The sequence below is a fragment of the Drosophila arizonae genome, chromosome 3 (assembly GCF_054131065.1).
Source record: "Drosophila arizonae isolate 15081-1271.41 chromosome 3, UAZ_ARI_1.0, whole genome shotgun sequence".
NCBI classification, from domain to species: domain Eukaryota; kingdom Metazoa; phylum Arthropoda; class Insecta; order Diptera; family Drosophilidae; genus Drosophila; species Drosophila arizonae.
Window position 1 is genome coordinate 32,772,655 of NC_142923.1, and position 23,895 is coordinate 32,796,549.

A 23,895-nucleotide genomic window follows, 5' to 3' on the forward strand; every position below is an offset into this window, starting at 1 on the left:
CGAGATTAAGAAATTAAGAGAGTTGTGAAATAAAGAGATTGTGAAGAAGTGAATCTGTGTGTGTTTTATTTCTATCAGGCAACTAATAACTAACTAATGGTGCTAGTAGATCCCATTTCCCCCCTTCCCTCCTCGTTGCATATTTCGTCATTTGGCCGAGGCGCATCCCGGCATTGAGTAGTTAAAGTAGAGAACGCGGCTATGCCCGTTCGCTGAGAGGCCAGACCCTCAGCATTGCCCCCGTTGTTCCCTATGTCCCCCCCTCTCCGAATTCCGGTCACAGCGAATCACAAATTTTCTTGTGGTATCCACCCTGGGTAAACTGACGCTGCCCCAGCTGGAAAATTGGATCCTTACACCTGATCGGTGCCGCTGATGATCCGCAAGGATTCCCTCTGGATGTCCTTGCTGTTCCCACGATGTCCTTGCTGTTCCCACGATGTCCTTGCTGTTCCCACGATGTCCTGGGAGTCCTGATTTACCACTCGCGTTGACTTTCACTTGACTTTGTCACTTTCTTCACGCACTTCACTACAGTTTCGACCGCCTCGTATGGAGCTGCTGGTGGCCTTTTATACGCGAGCTACAGGCCCTGCTTCGTGTGGTAACGGGGCCTGTTCGGCTCTGGAGCGGGGCCTTTCTGCTGCTCGTGCCCATAAAAACGGTAAAGTGGCGTGATCTGGGTGACGCCACTTTCCCGCCAAATACGTGCATACCTATATTGCTCCTCACAATAGCAATCCTTATAGATGTGCTCTTAAGGAAAAAAATAATATTCACGAATACCTTCTGGAAATGCGTGATTATTTCCAAAATCTGCACTATCCACACAAAGTGTATTGCATTGATGGGATGATAATTACAATCTCATCGGTAATTGCTTTTGCAGAAAATATTTGGAGTGAGAACAATGATCTTTTCTTTGTTGCCACATCCAATGGTAAATTTTGGGCTTTACAATTTGCACAGGCTGTTGTGCACAGAAAGAATACATTTTCGCGACGAGCATGCACACACACACTTACATCCTTGCTACGTGTATGTGCTTTTGTGTGCGTGCGTCGCGAAACTCAATTCTTTCTCAGTATTTTCGTCTATCATCAGCCCAAAATTTGCCGTTGGACTGCCTTGTGAAGTGAGCACATGCATACATACATTTGTGTATGTGTATGCTTGTTTGGGATGGCAAGCTAATTGTCTCTGGATTTAGTAGTTTGTAAATTTTGTATGATTTGAATCGTAGGGTGACTATCAAATGGGCTATTATGACTTAATTCGAAATTTTTGACAATAATGAGTAAAGCTTGAGTGCAATATGACATATGTATGTATTTCATATATTGCAAAGCATTTAATAAAGTTAGTAGTGTTTTACGATAATTTTTTCGGTTGAAAATGTGTATAAAATAATTTTATTTATATATAATTATTTACGGATATAAACACATTTATAAACATGATTAGCAATAATAATATATAAATGTACTTATGTACATACATGTGTATGTTCATACATAGTACATCTGTGTAAAGTGGTTATGACAGTCCGTAAGACCGACCAAATGCAAATGCTGGGCTTTAAAATGGCTACAAGCAGCAAGAGTAACGAACGCAGGTCACAAATGCTCATACATGTGGCAAGGGACTACAAGTGTGTGTGTGCATGCCCGTCGCGAAATCATATTCTTTATGCGTATCAACGCTTTCATACCCTTCCCACGAATAACCATCGAAACGCTTACATGTTGCTTGCATGAGCGTGACAAACGCTTTTATGATTTCGGTATAGCCTTCACTCAAAAGGAAAGAGCTGGGATCGTCGCGAACAATTTTCAATTTCTGTGCGCTGCTGCTATTTGAGAGGCCATGGAGGGAGAGAGAGAGAGAGTAGGACAAATAGCGCATAGCCGTGCTTCATATAAGAATGGCACCATTTCGTTTGAGCGGTTGCAGCAAACTGATTTTGTCGTGCAATATTTTCACTGCTTGAGCCTCAAGAGACTGAGCCGAGCAAATACGAAGTTGTGTAGTCTCCTCAGCGCATTTTTTCGTCGGTGAAAAAATTTGTTCTAGATGTCTAGTCTATGTGTTCTCTGGTTAGTGCTTATACACAAGCTGTTGCAAAAAACAGATTGTGAAGTATGTACAAATCTTCTAAAATCATCAGAAGAAATGCAGTGTTCTTCTGAGTATTTGATACTCAATAAAAATTTTCCGTCCGTCCGTCCGTATGAGTGCGTCGATCTCAGAAGTTATAAGAGCTAGAGAGCTGAAATTTGGCATGCATACTCGTGAGTACCATACGCAGTACGAGTTTGCTTTATTTTTTCGATAAATCGTTCGATAACTTTTTTTTATCGAAAATAATAGAAAAATTGATTTTGTTTTTTTTTAGCCTAATTTGAACATTTTTAGACCTGGGGTCGTCAAATTTGTGTTGTATATAATGTTAATCGATACAAAGATTTTGTAATTTACAGATTTTGGATACCACGCCCCCTTTTCCCCCAATTTGTAAAAAAATTTCATTTAATTTCAAGTACTAGAGACTTGGGCTTTGGAATATATATATGATTACGCTCTGAAGTTTCATTAAGATCGTATGTCTACAAAAGAAATTATTCAACAAATAAATTCTCATAATATTGCCCACACTACAGCGCAGCCCAAGCGCAGTCGCTGCTTACTGCGCAGTTAGCAGAGCGCAGGCTTATGCGTGCGTGTGGATGCATGTGTATGTATGTGTGCATAAAAATGCAGAATGATTAGAGTATCAGCTTAGAGGGTTCAGGTTATCTCCTAGTCGAGCAGTCTCGACTAGAGCCTTCTTACTTGTTACAATTTGATAAAGCTGCATTTCGAATCATTTAGAAAAATTTTCGAAAAGAAACCACACATCGCACGCATTAAAGAGAAAATTGTTCTGTACTGCATGCACGCTACAGCAAAATCATCTTTAGATAATGAATGGTTTTCTCCCACCCACCCTTCTTTTGAGCATTGAAAATGTATTCTTAATCAGTTTGTCTTAATTCTAATTAGAAAGAATTGTAAATGGCAAACTGAGGAAATTGTTGGTAAAACCAGCATAAGTAAAAGAAAATTAAAAATAATACATCAATAGGGAATTTGACTTTATATTAATTTTGGCACAATTCTCAACAGTAGAAAACAGTGAAGTGATAATAAAAGGTCGGTTAGCACTCCCCTTTGCAGATTTAATTCGAAATCGCTCGCACAATTAAAAGCCCTTGGCAGGCATTCGCCAATGTTCACGTATTATGAGCATACATACCAGTGTTGCCATTTTAGCTTATTTTAAGCTTTTGAAATCAAAAAGCTTGGAAAATTAATGAAAAGCTTATAGCTTGAGATCTAGCTTATTTTATATTTAATTTGGCTTAGTTTGGCTTGCAAAAATGTAGTACAAAACAATTTTTGTTTTTTGATTGTTTTGTAGCTTTCGGTCATTTTGATCGAGAAATCGATAACTTTTTTGATAGTGCCATTTTGAGTATACATGTATGGTAATTTTCGCTGATAACTTTCGGTCACACTTGTTGCAAATTCTCAAACGTTTGCTCACATTTGAAAAAATGCCGAAAGTTACCTACAAACAAAATTTTCGCGATTCGTGGACAAAGTGCCCTGACTTTAAGGAGTGGCTACGCAAAGTGCCAACTGACCCTACAAAAGCGTACTGCTGGTTTTGTAAAGCGACTATTGGGGCCAAGTTGTGCAAATTACGGCAGCAGTGAAGGCATGGCACAAACCAACAAAATACCTTTTATATAGTTATATATGTATATAGTTAACACTAAATTGCGAAATCAATTGAGTGTTAAAGGTTTAAACGCAATATTACGTATAAGGTTTGTTTATGAAATGATTAGTAATTTAGTGTATACTTAGTATATTCTTTTTAACCTTACAGATATGAATTACGCCGTCATGGCAAATGTTGCTTTAATTATAAAGTACCTGCAAGGTACTTATCATTAATTAAAACATCTGAGAAATATGAAGAAGCAAATAATGAAATTGATGATATAATTTCGTTAATATAAATTTAAATATATTAATAAAATTCAAATATCTATTAAAAAGTATACATCAATTGTTTTTTTTTTTTTTAGTTAGCTTATTTTAAAGATTTATTTTTTTAATTTTAGCTTATTCTAGCTTATTTTTTTCTTCAATCTAGCTTATGGTGACTCTGAAAATCTGGCACCACTGATACATACATACGTACTTAAAATTTTCGCAGGAGGTATGACTAGAGATTCGCACATATGTACATACATATGTAATTGGATGTGTATGCATGTAAGTAAAAACATACTCATTATGCACAGTACAAATAATAACAATAATCTTAAAATCTGACATTATCATTGTAAACTCTCAACAGTCTGGCAATGAAGGAAATGACGACGAACGCATCGTCGCCAAGAAGTCATAATTTTTGAACGCAACTGGCTTGTGCGTGCAAACACACATAGAGATTTATATTTCTAAATTTGTTATTAATTTATCTTGTTAATGTTATTGAATTATAAATTTATTGAATTATCTTTTTAATTTTATTAAATTATCCATGTTTTTATTGATTTTTTATATTAAATTTAATGTTTTCTATTTTTATATTTAATTAATTAATGAAATAATATTAAACAGATCCCCATTTGAAACAATGGTTTTTATGAATTGTTAATAGAAAATAAATACAAGCGCGCATCTTCAATTAAAACCCTAAATCGTTCAACCAATTCCAAGTTGAGGTAGGCACACGCCAATGTTCATGTCCCACACACAATCAAATGTATATACATACATATGTATATGAGGACTTCACAAGATCGACCAAATGCAAATGCTGGGATTTAAAATTGCTGTAGGCAGAAAGAGCTTCGCACACAGGCATACAAATGCTCATAGTACATGTAGCATACTGTAAATGTGTGTGTGCATGCTCGTCAAGAAAACATTTTCATTATGCGCACCAACGCTGTCATTCCCTTCCCACAAATAATAACGAAAACGCATGGCGAACGGCTTGAAGAGTTCGGAATACACTTCACGTAAGGGAAGAAACGTCAGTCTAACGCGAAGAAATTTCAATCTGCCAACTTTTTACCAGAAAAAAAAGCTTTTTTTAGATGGAAGAAACGGAAAAAAAGCTGAAAATTTTTACAAAAAAGCCTTTAAAAAAGCGGTTTTTATGGTTTGATCATTTTCATGTTTTTTTTTTTTTTTTTAATTTACAAGATTTTCAGCATGCTATCTAATTCGTTGCGACTAGCATCGCTTTCAGAATCGTACGACCTATTACTACCTATCATGCGAAGATAATTTGGTTCCTCCAAATGTATTTGTATTCATAGCAGCATTTGCCCAGTCTTCGCAAACCATATCTGTGTGTTATATTAAATAAAAAAGTAATATATAAATCGGTATCATCTTTTCACTCTTAATAAAATATTACCTTATGCTAAAAAATATTGTTTATTGTGTTTAGGCTCATTGAGTTCCTTAACTTGGACTTTACCGAGTTAAGCTGGCTAAATACGCGTTCTACCTCCGCGTTGGACCATGGTAATGAAAACAGGGCAACAGCTGCCAAGTCAAGGAATCTGAGGTTGCCGCCAGAATCCTTGTAATTAGAGACTTCATTCCAAAATTTGGAGCTGTCATTGACGTTCTCCCACTTAACTAGATTAATATCATAGTACTGTCGCTCAATGTCGGCTATTCTGTCTACTTGGAGGTGTTCTAACAATTCTGTGATTCCTTTTTTTTAGTTGACAGAATTTTGTCAACGGAAAAAGCGTCAATGTTTTTTAAAATTTTTAAATTGTCGGGGAGCCTGCAGATAAAATCAAAATTATTTAATGGTCGGTAGAAGAATCAGACAAATTGGTTACCTCTGCTTTAGCTGCTTGATAAGTTCAAGCGAGTTCAAGCAGCGAGCACGAATTTCTTGTTCGAGGCTTGCATCGATATTCAAAGATTTGAATTTCTTTTCAAAATCATACCCTTTGTACATATCGGATTCTACATGCCGAAAAAATCCCACTTATTGTGATCACAGTTTGTGTAAAGTAGTGGTGGTGATATTGGCGAATATCGATATAAACGTATGATAAAGCTGCTACTCTTTGACACATTTGGTATATTTTTACCAAACTTCTTCATAGGTTTATCGAAAATGGAAGATTTTAATACCAAACTTTTTTTTACAAGTGGCAACCGCGCTGCTACATTTTTTTTTTTGTGGCAGTATTAAAAAAAAAGCGAAAAAAAGCCTAATTCATTTTTTAAAAAAGCAAGAATTCCCGCTTCCCGCAATTTCCATATATATCCCGCAATTGGTCTTCGGAAACAGCCAGATTTGACGGGAAAAAAGCTAAATTGGCAGCAGTGGCTGCTTGTGCTCACATGCATACAAACATATACATATTGAGAGAGCAGAGAGCAGAGAGAGCGAGAGAGCAAGAACAAAAATTGAGCATACCCAGTGGCGACGACCTGAATGAGGTCTGTTGATATAATGCATTACATACGAGAACATTTTTTTCAGCGCATTTGTAATGTACAAAATAAAAAGTGCTACTCATACGACAGAATCGAGCTCTTGTCAACTTCGTTTTTGTATGCCCCTTCCCCGCTAACCAACAAACGATTTTCGTCTTTCGTTGCGTCGCGACGCGTCGTGACGAAATCGCCGAATTTCGTTTTGGACTTTACCGTTTTTTGTATGAAAGGAGTGCCTTCTTATATTTGGTTTCTTTGTCTATGCCTATTCCTTTTGTGTGTATAGTGTTAATGAGTGTAAATACAAGTGCAAAAATGCATATGTGTGATAATTTCTGTTTTCGTTTTACCCGCCGCGGCGCCTCACTTTTCTGATATTGTTGAGCCGTGCGGACGTAAATTTAAAGGGAAGTATCTGGTATGTATAAATCATCTTACATGTATTTTTAATGACAAAAAAATTAATAATGTTTAATTTACAGATGCTATAAAAACCAAAGGGTCCACTAAGAAGACCTACATATATAAGTACAATAAGAAACTGCTTTCGGGTCCAGAATGGTCGACTGGCAAAGCAGAAGTTCGATAATAAGGACAAACTAGATAATAAGACATAGCTTAAGATTTAGATGTAGATAGATATAATAAAATAGTAATAAGACATAGACTATACATTTATTTATAGATATTAAGAAATAATAAATAATAATTTTTAAAAATTAAAACAAAAAATACTACAGTACTCAAGCGTTTCTATCTTTCAATTAGTAATCAATTATTTCTCTAATTACATTGCATTAAGAAGTAAGCCATTTTATATAGTGGGAAAATGGGTTGCAGGTATATTGTGTTTTAATGTACGCACATTACTAACCCATAAGCGATTTTGAAAATATGTATATAGGGCGTTTTCTTCAGGTTGCGGAATTTCTACATTACAATATTTAAAAAGTATACGCATGGGTAATGGAGAGCCGAAGGAAACTTCGTCACCTCATTACTTTCTGCATTACAAAATTCAATTATTTCATGCACCCGGGAAAAAAGTAAGGCAGCTTGTAATCGATCATTTCATGCACATAGGCGACAAGTAATCCATGAGTAATGGACAAAATAATGGGCATTTCCGCCACTGGGTAGAGGCATCTTTTATTCAACATTTGACCATCTCGGTCGAGCGCATGAAGCGGAATGATAGTACTTTCGCATATTTTCGTAGCCCGAACCTAAAAAGTGAAGAGCCGAGCAAATACGAAATTGATAGGCCCTAGGAGTCAGATTTTTCGGGGTTGAAAAACTTTGTACTACATGTCTAGTCTATGTGTTCTCTGGTCAGTGATACAAGGCTTTATTTGAAGCAGTCAGGGAAGCTTTTTGGTTTGCAATTAATGTAAGGAATAAAGTTTAAAATATACAAGCCAATTCAAATCTATGAAGACAACCAAGGTTGCATTAACATTGCGAATAACCCAACATGCCACAAACGCACGAAACACATTGATATTAAATATCATTTTTCACGGGAACAAATTGGAAATAAACTATGTACATATGTACATGTACAGACACATCACAAGGCCGATCAGCATTACATTTTTTGCATTCTAATTAACATAGGCCACAAATGGTCACATATGTACATACATATGTTTTCATAGATTGTTAGTGTGTGTGTGCTTGCCCGTCGCGAAATCATATTGTTTATGCTCATCAAAGTTTTCATTCCCTTCCCACGAATATCCATCGATATGCTTGTTTGCATGAGCATTGCAAACGATTTTAAGATTTAGATATGCACTTCACTCAAAAGGAAAGAGCTAGGATCGTCGCGAGCGATTTTCAATTTTTGTGCGCTGCTGAGTTCGGTGATTTGAGAGACCATAGAGAGAGATAGAGTGAGAGAGTAGGACAAATAGCGCATAGCTGTGCTTCATATAAGAATGAAACCATTTCGTTTGAGCACTTGCAGCGTTCTGACTTTGTCGTGCAGTATTTTCACTTCCCGAGCCTCCAGCGACCGAGCATATACGAAGTTTAGTGGTCCACCAATTTAACATTTTCTTCGTAAAAAAAATTTGTTCTATATGTCCAGTCTATGTGTTACCTGTTTAGTGGTAGTACAACTATTAACGCTATTAATAAAATAATATTAATAAAATTATAAAATTATATAAATTATAGCATGATTCCAGCCAGTTCTCCTACTGGTTATTGGTACCTAGAATCCAGCTGAGTACTTCGTCTTTTCCTTGGTCAATTCTTTGGTCAATTGTCACTTGTCTTTACTGGTATTGACACTCTATATCATACAATTAATACGAAAGACGCAGCCATCTTCCTAGTAAAGATGAGGAACTTACAAGCAGGGCGGCGCCATCACTACTACAATAACCATAATTATGACTTACCAAATCAACCTGGATCAGAAACGATTGAAACTAAGTTTTGCAAGCAATATTATTACATTTTTTATTTGAACAAGTGTGATGGTGTGACAAAGAAATTTGGTAATGATTTTTTTTTTTTTTTACCACTGCTTTCCTCGAAAATTAAGCTAGTAAGTAGATAATGAAAGTTGGTTTAAATTGTATTGCTCATGATTCCGTCAGGTTCCTCCGCAAGGTAAACTTTGTATCGAATTAGATTGAAATTGTCCACAAGACTTCAGCTCAGTAAATACTTCCGTGAAGAATGCTGGCTCTGCATTTATTTTTAGCATCTTATTACTTAGCCTGTTTACTATGAATAAACATCTGAAAAACCATACACAGATTTATAAATTAAATACATATATATTCATTTTATTATACCGTTTCTTATACGCAGGGTGACCATCTGCACCGTCAACAACTACCAACACCAACACAAAATTGTTAAAATTTACCCCCACTCCTATATTCACCCCCCGACCCACACTTTTGCAAAAGGCGTATTTCAAATACTAGACTTGTGCTTTGACAAATGCATGCATATTCATGTTGATCATAATCTGGACGTTTAATGAAGATAGTCCATCTACAAGAAAAGTTATTAAACAATTAAATTCGTATAGTATGCCACCACTGCAGTCAATGCGTGTTTATTTCGTGCGTGCGTATTTCTGTGTGTGTTCGTGTGCGTGTGTGGTTGCATGTGCGAATAATTATTGAAATATCAGTTGCTCGAAGGGTTCAAGGGATCTCGTAGTCGAGCAGTCTCGAATAGAACTTTCTTACTAATTTTTTTTTATCAAAACAACAGAAAACCAGGACAATTTCGTGTCAGGTCGGGACACCGAGACATTACCTCCAAAATCGGGACATGTCCCGGAATTCCTGGACGGATGGTCACCCTATTATACGTATTATGATACTGCATTTTTATACCCTGAACCCATTTTCAATGGGAAATCAGGGTATAATGGTTTTGTGAAAAAGTGTGTAACGGGCAGAAGGAGGCGTGGCAGACCCCACAAAGTATATATATTCTTGATCAGCGCAACGAGCTGAGTCGATATAGCCCTGTCCGTCTGTCCGTCCGTCCGTCCGTATGAGTGCGTCGATCTCAGAAGTTATAAGAGCTAGAGAGCTGAAATTTGTCATGCATACTCGTGAGTACCATCACTGACCAAAGAACACATAGATGAGACATGTAGAACAAACTTTTTCACCACCGAAAAAATGTGCATTAGGGACTACTCACCTTCGTAGTTGCTCGGCTCCGTCTCTTACGGCTCGAGCAGTGAAAATACCACACTACAAAGTCAGTTCGTTGCGAGCGCTGAAACGAAATGGTCCCATTCTTATATGAAGCAAGGCTATGCGCTATTTGTCCTACTCTCTCTCTCTCACTCTATCTCTCTCTTTGTTCTCTTAAATCACCGAACTCAGCAGCGCACAAAAATTGAATATTGTTCGCGACGATCCCAGCTCTTTCCTCTTGAGTGAAGGGTATACCGAAATCATAAAAGCATTTGTCACGCTCATGCAAACAAAATGTAAGCGTTTCGATGGTTATTCGTGGGAAGGGTATAAGTGCGTTAATACGCATAAACAATATTATTTCGCGACGGGCAAGTACACGCACACTTGTAGTCCCTTGCTACATATATGAGCATTTGTGACCTGCGTGCGTTACTCTTACTGCTTATAGCAATTTTAAAGCCCAGCATTTGCATTTGGTCGGTCTTACGGACTGTCATAACCACTTTACACAGATGTACTATGTATGAACATACATATGTACATAAGTACATTTATATTTTATTATTGCTAATCATTTTTATAAATGTGTTTATATCCGTAAATAATTATATATAAATAAAATTATTTTATACACATTTTCAACCCAAAAAATTATCGTAAAACACTACTAACTTTATTAAATGCTTTGCAATATATGAAATACACATGTCTTATTATACTCAAGCTTTACTCATTATTGTCAAAAATTTCTAATTAAGTCATAATAGCCCATTTGATAGTCACCCTACGATTCAAATCATACAAAATTTACAAACTACTAAATCCAGAGACAATTAGCTTGCCATCCCATACAAGCATACACATACACAAATGTATGTATGCATGTGCTCACTTCACAAGGCAGACCAACGGCAAATTTAGGGCTGATAATTGACGAAAATACTGAGAAAGAATTGAGTTTCGCGACGCACGCACACAAAAGCACATACACGTAGCAAGGATGTAAATGTGTGTGTGCATGCTCGTCGCGAATATGTATTCTTTCTGTGCAGAACAGGCTGTGAAAATTGTAAAGCCCAAAATTTGCCGTTGGTCTGCCTTGTGAAGGCATACATACATTTGTGTATGTGTATGCTTGTATGGGATGACAAGCTAATTGTCTCTGGATTTAGTAGTTTGTAAATTTTGTATGATTTGAATCGTAGGGTGACTATCAAATGGGCCATTATGACTTAATTAGAAATTTTTGACAATAATGAGTAAAGCTTGAGTATAATATGACATGTGTATTTCATATATTGCAAAGCGTTTAATAATGTTAGTAGTGTTTTACGATAATTTTTTTGGTTAAAAATGTGTATAAAATAATTTTAATTATATATAATTATTTACGGATATAAACACATTTATAAACATGATTAGCAATAATAATATATAAATGTACTTATGTACATAACTATGTATGTTCATACATAGTACATCTGTGTAAAGTGGTTATGACAGTCCGTAAGACCGACCAAATGCAAATGCTGGGCTTTAAAATTGCTATAAGCAGTAAGAGTAACGCACGCAGGTCACAAATGCTCATATATGTAGCAAGGGACTACAAGTGTGCGTGTACTTGCCCGTCGCGAAATAATATTGTTTATGCGTATTAACGCTTTCATACCCTTCCCACGAATAACCATCGAAACGCTTACATTTTGTTTGCATGAGCGTGACAAATGCTTTTATGATTTCGGTATACCCTTCACTCAAGAGGAAAGAGCTGGGATCGTCGCGAACAATATTCAATTTTTGTGCGCTGCTGAGTTCGGTGATTTAAGAGAACAAAGAGAGAGATAGAGTGAGAGAGAGAGAGTAGGACAAATAGCGCATAGCCTTGCTTCATATAAGAATGGGACCATTTCGTTTCAGCGCTCGCAACGAACTGACTTTGTAGTGTGGTATTTTCACTGCTCGAGCCGTAAGAGACGGAGCCGAGCAACTACGAAGGTGAGTAGTCCCTAATGCACATTTTTTCGGTGGTGAAAAAGTTTGCTCTACATGTCTCATCTATGTGTTCTTTGGTCAGTGGTACCATACGAAGTACGAGTTTGTTTTATTTTTTCGATAAATCGTCCGATAACGTTTTTATCGAGAAATCTAAAAACTGTTTTTTTTTTTTTTTTTTTTTTTTTTTTTTAGCCCAATTTGAACATTTTTAGACCTGGGGTCGTCAAATTTGCGTTGTATATAAAGTTAATCGATAAAACGATTTTGTAATTTACAGATTTTGGATACCACGCCCCCTTCTCCCCCAATTTGTAAAAGACTCATTTCAAGTACTAGAGACTTGGGCTTTGGAATGTACATATTCACCATATGATTACGCTCTTAAAGTTTCATTAAGATCGTATGTCTACAAAAGAAGTTATTCAACAAATAAATTCTCATAATATTGCCCACACTGCAGCGCAGTCCAAGCGCAGTCGCTGCTTACTGCGCAGTTAGCAGAGCGCAGGCTTATGCGTGCGTGTGGATGCATGTGTACGTATGTGTGCATAAAAGAAGTGCAGAATGATAAGAATATCAGCTTGGAGGGTTCAGGGTATCTCCTAGTCGAGCAGTCTCGACTGGAGCTTTCTTACTTGTTCTATTTAACGCATGTTGGTATTGGAAGTTATATCAGAGCACATGATCGTTTTTAGTGTGTAACAGCAATACGAAAATATACGAAAGCACAATCATTTCGCTTCATGCGCTCGACCGAGATAATCGACTATTAAACAAAAGAACACTGAATGTTTTCTCTCTCTCTCTCTCTCGATGCTCTCTGCTCTCTCAAATATGTATATGTATAAGTTACGACAGACCCTACAAAAGGGCATTGCACCGGCCCAATTATATCACGGCTCCAGTGCATGCACTTTTGACACGTGCGCTTTGTCAGCAAAATACAACAGCATTGCAACCGCAACCGTGGGAGCCTATCGTCAGCAATAATAATAAGATCAATGCACTTGGCCAAAACACATTCTGGTTAACGTGTGCATTTCCGCCACGAACGCCGAGTCAGCGCACCGATCAGCACCACCGTGAGAGCCATCGTGTCACAAGACACCTATCAGCAGCAACAGCAGTGACCACGGCGGCAGCGACGCCAATAGCAGCAGCAGCAGCTTTCATATAAATAGTACTTGTATAATTATTCTTAAGTTAGTTCTAATCCAACTCCGAAAGTGAATAAATGTTTTTTTAATTCAAAAACCGCTTTCGAATATTTAATTGGCGCCCGAGCAGGGACCCGCGATCGTTATCTTAGAAAGTTTACGCGTCGAATAACATAGTACCAACTATTGTTCGCGAGAGCACCTATAACGAAATATAGATGCTAGTGAACGCGACGAAAATCCTTAGTGCCTAATCCGCAGCTATCGAAACGTTAGTACCTAGTACCGTAGCTAACGGGAGCATTCGAACGATCCGTGATAGTGCCTAGTCCGCAGCTACACCGCGTTCGTGAAAGAGTGACTTTAATTACGTAAACGAGGTACGGTCGTGGGTCAAAAACATTGTTGCCACCCTATAAGTGTCCGCCCGTAGGGTACCGCGTAATCAGTGTGCGTCGCAGGATCTTTAGTAACAGATACACCACTAATACTGGAATCTGACGAAAGAGAGCAATCCGGATCATCATCACGGGAGTCAACGATGCTAAAAATTATATTGTAAGCATAGTGAATAAGATTTAAAACAGAGAAAAAAAAAAACAAGAAATATCGAACAATTAAGAAAAACAAGAAATAAACAATAAATGTTGAGCTTTAACACTTAGTATTTAAGAAAACGCTAAAATTGTGTTACTGAGCGACGTCTAGTTGCCCGGTATAGCGTATGGCCCGTGAAGCCATACAATAATAGTCAGGAAGATCCCTGCGTTGATCGCGTAGGAATTTACTAACATAAATCAAGATTTCAAGAACATTTTCTGAAAACAAACTACCATCATTTTCCGATTCGATAAAAATTCTTTAAATCTTTCCGTGACCATTGACGAACTAACGACCGCATTCTCTAAAATAAACATGCCACCACCAGAAAATACACTCCTATCCACCAGTACAGGTGCCACAAAACCAACTTACTTGACCGAACCAATTGAGAGTACGATAGAGAGATACCTTAGGAAGATATTGTCTGAGAAAGGTGACGAGTTACTTAACCCAGGTACAACCGTTTCAGTCGAGCAAGATCAGACGATTCTCCCAGAACATATGGGACGAATCAACGAGTTAGACAAGTTACCAGACGTTGTAAGATTTTTAAAAGTCTTTTCCGGGAGCAGAATTCACTTCATGGCGCAAAAGTATAGACAGGATATTTGAGGCATACTCTACTGTACAGGGAACACCAAAGCACTATGGTATCTTAATGGTAGTAAGAAGTAAAGTAGTTGGCGAAGCCGATGCTGTATTAGAAGCGTATAATACCCCACTAAATTGGAAAGCCATATCCCAATGTCTCACTGCTCATTTTGCAGATCGCAGAGATCTTAAGACACTGGAATACCAACTCTATACTCTTAGGCAGAATGGGCGATCAATAGACGAATTTTACCAGGCCGTTTATTATCATCTGTCTCTATTAATCTGCAGAAACAGTAAGAGCTATTACCAAGGTTAATGGGACAAAGCGTTAGATATGTTTATCAGAGGTCTCAATGGAGACTTACCAAGGTTATTAGCCATCAAAGAGCCAACCGACCTTAAACATGCCCTTCACTTGTGCCGACTGATTGAAAACTAGTCGATTAGAAATTCCGTTAATCCCATAAGAGCCCCTTCGCTTCCTCCGAAGAACAATCATCAAAATAAAATTACTCAATCTTCATTTCGATATAATAACCCACATGTCCTAAATCAAACCAACTTCAAACCGGACTTGTACTATCGACCAAAGCCTAAGTTTAACCCCCAGAATTCAGGATTCATACCAAGACCCATACACCAACAACCACTACAGTTCTTTAACGCACCACCAAGACCAATAGCTCCAAAGCCACAACCGGCTCCACAACCAATGGAAGTCGACTCGTCCATCAGAACCAGGAATGTGAATTATATGAAGAGGCCAAATTATAACCAATTCGCTGGGAAAAGACCCTTATCTTCTAGGGCAGAAAACCCATCCAAACAACAGCGACAATTTCACATAAATACTGGGGAAACCCAAGTGCAGAACGTAGATGATATATTTCTGAATCTTTTTAACCTCAACACTCCAATCAGATTTTTCGTATTGTCCACTCTAAAAACTTTTTTTTCTAGGCAATGAAACAACTCAATGTTGTTATTGATGTCAGGAATGATATCCTAATAGTAAATGGCAGTAATAAATTCCGTATTAAGCAATTACCTGCACAAGCAGTTAACAATATAAAGGTCCGAACAAATCATATGTCCGATAGCCAGGAAAAAATAATAGATCGACTAATTCAAGAAACTTAACCGTTATTTCCAGACTCAGAGCAAAAATTAACTTACACGACTAAAGTAGTAGGAGAGATCCGAACCAATACCGGCACTCCGGTTTACAGCAGGCATTACCCATATCCTATTGCTCTAAAGCAAGAAGTCGAAAAGCAGATATCAGAAATGCTTGACGACGGAGGCATTAGACCCTCCAAAGAAATCTGATGCCTCAGGAAAAAAGAAATCCCGACTAGTAATTGATTATCGCAAGCTAAATTTGGTCACAATCTCCGACCGATACCTAATGCCAGAAATAGGGGACATTATAGCCCACTTAGGGGACATTAAATTCTTCACGGTCCTCGACCTCAAAAGTGGTTTCCACCAAATTCCTTTGAAGGAGACAGACATAGAAAAGACAGCATTTTTTGTTAACGAAGGGAAGTACGAATTTACAAGACTAGCTTTTGTTCTCAAGAATTCCCCTTCAATATTCCAAAGATCCTTAGATGATATTCTAAGGGATCATGTTGGAAAAATCTGCTATGTCTACATTGATGACATCATTGTTTTCAGCAAAACTGAAAGCGAACATGCTCATCACCTAAAAAAAGTCTTCAAGACTTTACTTAACGCTAATATGAAAATCCAAATGGACAAGTGTGAATTTTTCAAAAAAGAAGTAAATTTCCTAGGATTCACCATTTCAGACAGTGGCGTTAAGACAAATCCAGAAATGGTTGAAGCGATTTCCAGATTCCCCATACCCAAAACTCTTAAAGAACTACGATCGTTCTTAGGCCTCTTCGGCTACTACCGTAGATTCATAAAAGATTATGCAAAACTAGCTAAACCCCTTACCACTCATCTCAGAGGTGAAGATGGTCGTATATCAGCAAAAGCATCAGATAAAGTACAGATCAAGTTAGATAACAAGGCAATAGAAGCATTCAACAAAATAAAGCAAACTCTTTTTTCTAATGACGTAATTTTAAAATACCCAAACTTCTCTAAAAAATTCCACGTAACAACCGATGCTTCGAATTACGCAATCGGTGCAGTCCTTGAACAAGAAGGCAGACCCATTACTTTTATATCACGAACATTGCCAAAAACAGAGGAGAAGTATGCAACAGACGAAAAGGAAATGCCATAGTTTGGGCATTGCAAAACCTTCGAATTTACTTGTATGGAACTGACAAAGTTATTATATTCACAGACCACCAACCAATAACCTTCGCTCTAAGTAATAAAAATCACAACGGGAAATTAAAACGTTGGAAGAGTTACTTAGAAGAGTTCAATTACGAGTTAAAGTATAAGCCAGGAACCACTAACGTAGTAGCAGTCGCTTTATCAAGGAACCCAATAAACGAAGTCAATAGTACAGAAACCACAGTTATGAGTGATGAAAGTTCGTCACACAATCTCATCCCCACAATAGAAACACCTATTAATGTTTTCAAGAATCAGCTATTCATAGTAATCGGCGAAAAGCACGATTATAAATTCGAAATTCCCTTCCCTACATACCATAGACATACAGTAACACAGCCCCACTTTACCGAAGACGAATTAATTGACATTTTTAAGAAACGACTTGACCCAAGACTTATTAACGGCTTATTTACCCCAGAACATATAATGGGCAAAATACAGGAATTCTACCCACTTCACTTTTCCAATCATAAAATACGATACACTCAAAGAAAGGTAGAAGACATTACGAGCGTCGATGAACAGTATAAAATTATAACACAAGAGCATAGACCAGCACATAGAAATGCATCAGAAAATAAAGCCCAAATTCTAGAGAAATTTTTTTTCCCACAACTACACAAAAAAGTTAAAGAAATTACAAAATCATGCTTAAAATGCAGAGAGTCAAAATATGATAGACACCCTCCACATCCTGCAATTCAAGCAACACCAATTCCAAAATTTCCAGGCGAAATCATTCATATAGATATTTATATAACAGAAAATAAGACCATTTTAACTAGCATCGATTAATTCTCGAAATACGTTCAAGTTAAGATTTTAAGAGCTTCAGAGGATATAAAAATCCCATTAAGAGAAATCCTAATTGCATTCGGTATGCCCCGAACTGTAGTAATCGACAATGAGCGAGCTTTAAATTCAGCCTCTATTAAGTTTTTGCTACAAGACCAACTAGGTATCGAAGTTTATGCTACCCCTCCCTATAACTCAACAAGTAACGGACAAATAGAGAGATTTCACTCCACCCTGTCAGAAATAATGACTTGCCTAAGAAAAGACAATAAAGATATGAGTTTTACAGATACACTCTTTAAAGCAGTACAAGAATATACCGCCTCCTACCAGTTACTAAAAGAAAACCAATAGAGATATTTTTCTGCACAACAGTTCAGGATAACCCCGAAAAAACAGAAGAGAATAGGAAAATAATATCCAACAAACTACTAGACAAACAAAAATATGACTTAAATTACCACAATAAAGAGAGACAGGAAACCAAAACTTACGAACCAGGGGAGATAGTCTATGTAAAAATAAACAAGCGCCTAGTTTCAAAACTCACACCCAAATACAAAAAAGAAACTGACGCAGAAAACAGAAATTCAACCATTAGAACAGCTTCAGGGAAAATTATCCATAAAAATAACATTCGAACGTAACTTACAGGATATTCGCACCGCTATGTCTGGGTATAACCACAATCCTCGACTACTAACACTCTCAGTTAATTCCGATAAAGACAGGAACTTCGGCAATGCAGAACGGAACTTTCAAAATTATTCACGTATTTGACATTTCAGAATATGAAAAAATCTTCGGAACTTTCGAAGAAACCCTTAACAATATAAGCACCTCACACCAGATGTACCCACTGCTAAATTATGAACTAAATACCGTCAGAAATGACTTGCGTAGACTCAAACCCTCCATAAGAGTGGCAAGAGCAATTAATGCATTGGGAACAGCATGGAAATGGCTGGCCGGTACACCGGACCACATTGACCATGAGGTTTTAATTACAAAAATAAATGAGCAATTAGAAAATAATAATAAACAAGTAGTCATTGCAAGATAGAATCAATGAACTCACACAAACCTCAAATAACATAATGAAAATGGTAAAAGAAAATTCTAATATTCAAGAAGAAAAAATCACGTTTTTTAAATACAAGCTCCAAATCTTTAAAGACGATTTAATTTAATTCATGCCATAGACTGGGCAAAAACAAATATAATAAACTCAATAATATTGTCAGAATCCGAAGTCAAAATAATAGAGCAGATACTAGAAAGAGAAAAAATCATGTTCTTAAATGCAGAAGAATTGTTAGAATTTAGGCAAATAAAAATCGCAAGTAATGGAAAAAATATACTCTATATAATCAACATACCTTTAATCTCAAATGAAGTTTGTACAACAATGTTAATTAAGCCAATTAAAAGAAACAAGTAAGAAAGCTCCAGTCGAGACTGCTCGACTAGGAGATACCCTGAACCCTCAAAGCTGATATTCTAATCATTCTGCACTTCTTTTATGCACACATACATACACATGCATCCACACGCACGCATAAGCCTGCGCTCTGCTAACTGCGCAGTAAGCAGCGACTGCGCTTGGGCTGCGCTGCAGTGTGGGCAATATTATGAGAATTTATTTGTTAAATAATTTCTTTTGTAGACATACGATCTTAATGAAACTTTAAGAGCGTAATCATATGGTGAATATGTGTGTATATTCCAAAGCCCAAGTCTCTAGTATTTGAAATACGCTTTTTACAAAAGTGAGGGGGAGGGGGTGAATTTAAGGGTGGGGGGTAAATTTTAACAAAAACCGAAATTGTATAAATTGCATATAAGCATACATTACAAATTTGGAGACTCTAGCAATAAAGGTGTAGAAGATATAATTTTATAACTGGTTTTCGATAAGGTTTTTTATCGATAAAAAAAGATCGGGATGAGTTATCGATTTTTAATGATAAACTTGATATGCGCGCTGTAATTACGGACATTTTAAAAAAAAATTTGAAGTCTCTAGCTCTTATATCTTCTGAAATCGACGCGTTCATACATACGGACGGACGGACGGACGGACGGGCGGACGGACGGACGGACGGACGGACAGACAGACGGACAGGGCCAAATCGACTCAGCTCGTCGCCCTGATCATGAATATATATACTTTGTGGGGTCTGCCACGCCTCCTTCTGCCTGTTACATACTTTTAACAAAACCATTATACCCTGATTTCCCATTTTCAATGGGTTCAGGGTATAAAAATTGTATCAATGAAATAAAATTTGAAAATATTGTAAAATGCGAAAATTCAATCTATGCTATAAGAGACTCATGTGAGTCGCATAATGAAAAAACAATTTCTAATAAAAATAAGTTAGTCGACTTAAGAAATGATACTTGTACTCTGCCACTATTAAAAAGCCAACCTCCAAACTGCCGTGCTATCAACAATCAACACATACCCAATCACGAACAGCTGTACTCGAGATCCCAAACAATTTTTCTCATTTGTAAACTCGAAGCGTAAATCCTCTGGTTTGCCGTCCTCATTTGTCCTTGGAGGTGAAAAAACATGCAATGATAAGGATTCCTCTGATCTATTTGCTGATTTTTTTCAATCCACTTATTCTTCCGCTGATCTCTACAGCAACTCATATCCTTATTCTCTTCCTGAATACTGCTTGCGAAGCAATGCTTTACGGCCGTCCCGCAAGCTCCGCGCGATATCCTAGCCACCACGCAACTTTCAATTTGTTATATAATTTTGTCAATAAATGAATATAAAAAAAAACAAGTAAGAAAGCTCTAGTCGAGACTGCTCGACTAGGAGATACCCTGAACCCTCTAATCTGATATTCTAATCATTCTGCACTTCTTTTATGCACACATACATACAGATGCATCCACACGCACGCATAAGCCTGCGCTCTGCTAACTGCGCAGTAAGCAGCGACTGCGCTTGTGCTGCGCTGCAGTGTGGGCAATATTATGAGAATTTATTTGTTAAATAATTTCTTTTGTAGACATACGATCTTAATGAAACTTTTAGAGCGTAATCATATGGTGAATATGTGTGTATATTCCAAAGCTAAAGTCTCTAGTATTTGAAATACGCTTTTTACAAAAGTGATGGTGAGGGGGTGAATTTAAGGGTGGGGGGTAAATTTTAACAAAAACCGAAATTGTATAAATTGCATATAAGCATACATTAAAAATTTGGAGACTCTAGCAATAAGGGTGTAGAAGATATAATTTTATAACTGGTTTTCGATAAGGTTTTTTATCGATAAAAAAAGATCGGGATGAGTTATCGATTTTTAATGATAAACTTGATATGCGCGCTGTAATTACGGACATATCTTCTGAAATCGACGCGTTCATACATACGGACGGACGGACGGACGGACAGACAGACGGACAGGGCCAAATCGACTCAGCTCGTCGCCCTGATCATGAATATATATACTTTGTGGGGTCTGCCACGCCTCCTTCTGCCTGTTACATACTTTTAACAAAACCATTATACCCTGATTTCCCATTTTCAATGGGTTCAGGGTATAAAAATAAACGCATACACACACAGGCATATACATACACACACACACACGCACGCATAAATACGCATTGGCTGCAGTGGTGGCTTACTAAGAGATCTTAATTGTTCAATAACTTTTCTTGTGGACGTAGTTTCTTCATGAAAATTTCAGATTGTGATTATATCATGGATATGTATGTATTTGCCAAAGCACAAGTCTCTCGTATTTGAAATACGCCTTTTATAAATGTGTTGGTGAGGGGGTGAATTAGGGGTGGGGGTGAATTTTGACAGCTTTAGATGTATGATGTAGCTTTAAAGATGTATGAGATATAAATTTATGACTGGCTTTCGATATTGTTTTAATCGATAACAAAATAACGGGGCAATTTATCGATATTTAAAGCAAAACTCGATATGCGCGTGCTATACACGGACTGAGATCGACGCGTTCAAACATACGGACAGACAGACAGGGCTAAATCAACTCAGCTCGTCGCCCTGATCAAGAATATATATACTTTATGAGGAGGCGTGGTAGATCCTTCTGCCTGTTACATACATTTAACAAAACCATTATACCCTGATTTCCCATTGAAAATGGGTTCAGGGTATAACAAGTAAGAAAGCTCTAGTCGAGCAACTGATATTTTAATAATTATTCGCATATGCACATATACACGCACATACACAGATATACGTACGCACGCATAAACACGCATTGGGTGCAGTGGTTGCTTACAATGGGAACTTAATTGTTCAATAACTTTTATTGTGGATGTAATTTCTTCATGTAACATGAAACTTTCAGATTATTTATATAACATAAACATAGACAGATATGCGTGTATTTGCCAACGCACAAGTCCCTGGTATTTGAAATACGCCTTTTACAAATGAGTGGGTGAGGGGATGAATTAGGGGTGGGGGTAAATTTTGACAAAACCCGAAATTGTATAAAATGCAAATCACTATAGATTGGAGACTGTAGCTCCTATGATGTAGGAGATATAATTTTATAACTGATTTTCGATAATGTTTTTTCATCAATAAAAAAATATCGGGATGAGTTATCGATTTTTAAACCTGACATCCGCGCAGTGAATACGGACATTTAAAAAAATTGAAGTCTCTTATATGTTCTGAAATCGACGCATTCATGCATACGGACAGACGGACGGACAGGGCCAAATCGACTCAGCTCGTCACCCTGATCAAGAATATATATACTTTGTGAGGTCTGCCACACCTCCTTCTGCCTGGTTCATACATTTCAACAAAACCATTATACCCTGATTTCCCATTGAAAATGGGTTCTGTGTGTAAAAACAAGTAAGAAGAAAGTTCTAGTCGAGACTGCTCGACTACGAGATCCCCTGAACCCTGCGAGCAATAGCTGTTTCAATCATTTTTCCCGTCTCTCTGCTTACACAAGACACACACCCATACACGCACAAACACACATTCATCCACACACACGCACACACATATAGACACACATCATACACATACACACACACACGCACGCACGCATAAACACGCATTGGCTGCAGTGGGGATTACTATGGGATCTTAATTGTTCAATAATTTTTCTTGTAGATGTACGTTCTTCATGAAACTTTTAGATTATGATTATAACAGAAATAAGCATGCATTTTTCAAAGCACGAATCTCCAGTATTTGAAATACACCTTTTACAAATGAGTGGGTGAATTAGGGGTGGGGCTACATTTTAACAAAAACCGAAATTGTATAAAATGCATATAAGTATACATATAAAATTTGGAGACTCTAGCTTTAAAGATGTAGGGGATATAAATTTAATACTGGTTTTCGATAATGTTTTTAATCGATAACAAAATAACGGGGCAAGTTACCGATATTTACAGCAAAACTTGATATGCGTGCACACGAACCTAGGAAACAAATTTCAAGTCTCTAGCTCTTATATCTTCTGAGATCGACGCGTTCAAGCATACGGACAGACGGACAGAGCTAAATCGACTCAGCTCGTCGCCCTGATCAAGAATATATATACTTTGTGGGGTCTGCCACGCCTCCTTCTGCCTGTTACATACATTTAACAAAACCAAATGGCGTATTTCAAATACTGGAGACTTGTGCTTTGGCAAATATTGGGTAGTCTAAAAAGTTTTTTCGTATTTTGCCAATATTTGTCGTTGGCGTCGTATATCTCCAGTGCTACGAATCACATTGTGTACACATTGTGGTGTTCAATTGGTAGCACTTTAAGCTTCGATTGCCAAAAAAAAAAAATGTAATTCAAAGAATTTGAAAAAGTTACAGCTGTTCAAAAATGAGTGAAAATAAAGAAGAAATACGCTATATTTTGAAATTTTTGTATAAACAAGTAAGAAAGCTCTAGCCGAGACTACTCGACTACGAGATCCCCTGAACACTTGGAGTAATAGCTATTTCAATAATTTTTGAGTCTTTCAGCTTACACAAGAAACACACACACACACACACACACACACACACACACACACACACACACACACACACACGCACATTTCACGGAGTGCGGTCGATGTCATCGTGATCCATCGTAGACAATAGCTTGAACTGTGTTTTCCCCTGTGAAAGTGGAAAGAACTGAAGTCAACGTGTTTGCTGTGGGCGCGGCGTACCCAGCGACCTCAAAAAAACT

The 23,895-nt window shown here is 37.3% G+C and overlaps 1 protein-coding gene and 1 long non-coding RNA gene across 6 annotated transcripts in view; one reads left to right on the forward strand and one right to left on the reverse strand.

Moving 5' to 3' along the window:
* The first annotated feature begins 3,405 nt into the window (after positions 1 to 3,405).
* LOC149270113 (uncharacterized) lies at positions 3,406 to 7,266 on the forward strand. Of its 3 annotated transcripts, XR_016269376.1 has the most exons (5): positions 3,406 to 3,872; positions 3,935 to 3,988; positions 4,205 to 4,326; positions 4,412 to 6,952; positions 7,017 to 7,266. It is a non-coding gene; the product is annotated as an uncharacterized LOC149270113 (long non-coding RNA). The 3 variants fall into 3 exon arrangements; XR_016269378.1 differs by lacking the exon at positions 3,935 to 3,988 and having other exon boundaries at positions 4,173 to 4,326; XR_016269377.1 differs by lacking the exon at positions 3,935 to 3,988 and having other exon boundaries at positions 3,407 to 3,872.
* Positions 7,267 to 8,977: 1,711 nt separating this feature from the next.
* Cdk5alpha (Cdk5 activator-like protein) overlaps positions 8,978 to 23,895 on the reverse strand; it is a 34,195-nt gene continuing 19,277 nt past the window's right edge. The window contains exons 4-5 of one of the 3 annotated variants that reach the window (XM_089465325.1): positions 9,345 to 9,549; positions 9,147 to 9,287 (exon numbers count right to left, since the gene is read on the reverse strand). In XM_089465325.1, the coding sequence (XP_089321451.1) occupies positions 9,408 to 9,549 (142 nt within the window). In that variant the 3' untranslated portion in view covers positions 9,147 to 9,287; positions 9,345 to 9,407. Of the gene's footprint in view, positions 9,288 to 9,344; positions 9,550 to 10,215; positions 10,294 to 23,895 lie in introns of all 3 variants that reach the window. The other 2 variants (XM_089465326.1, XM_089465324.1) reach the window with 2 other exon arrangements.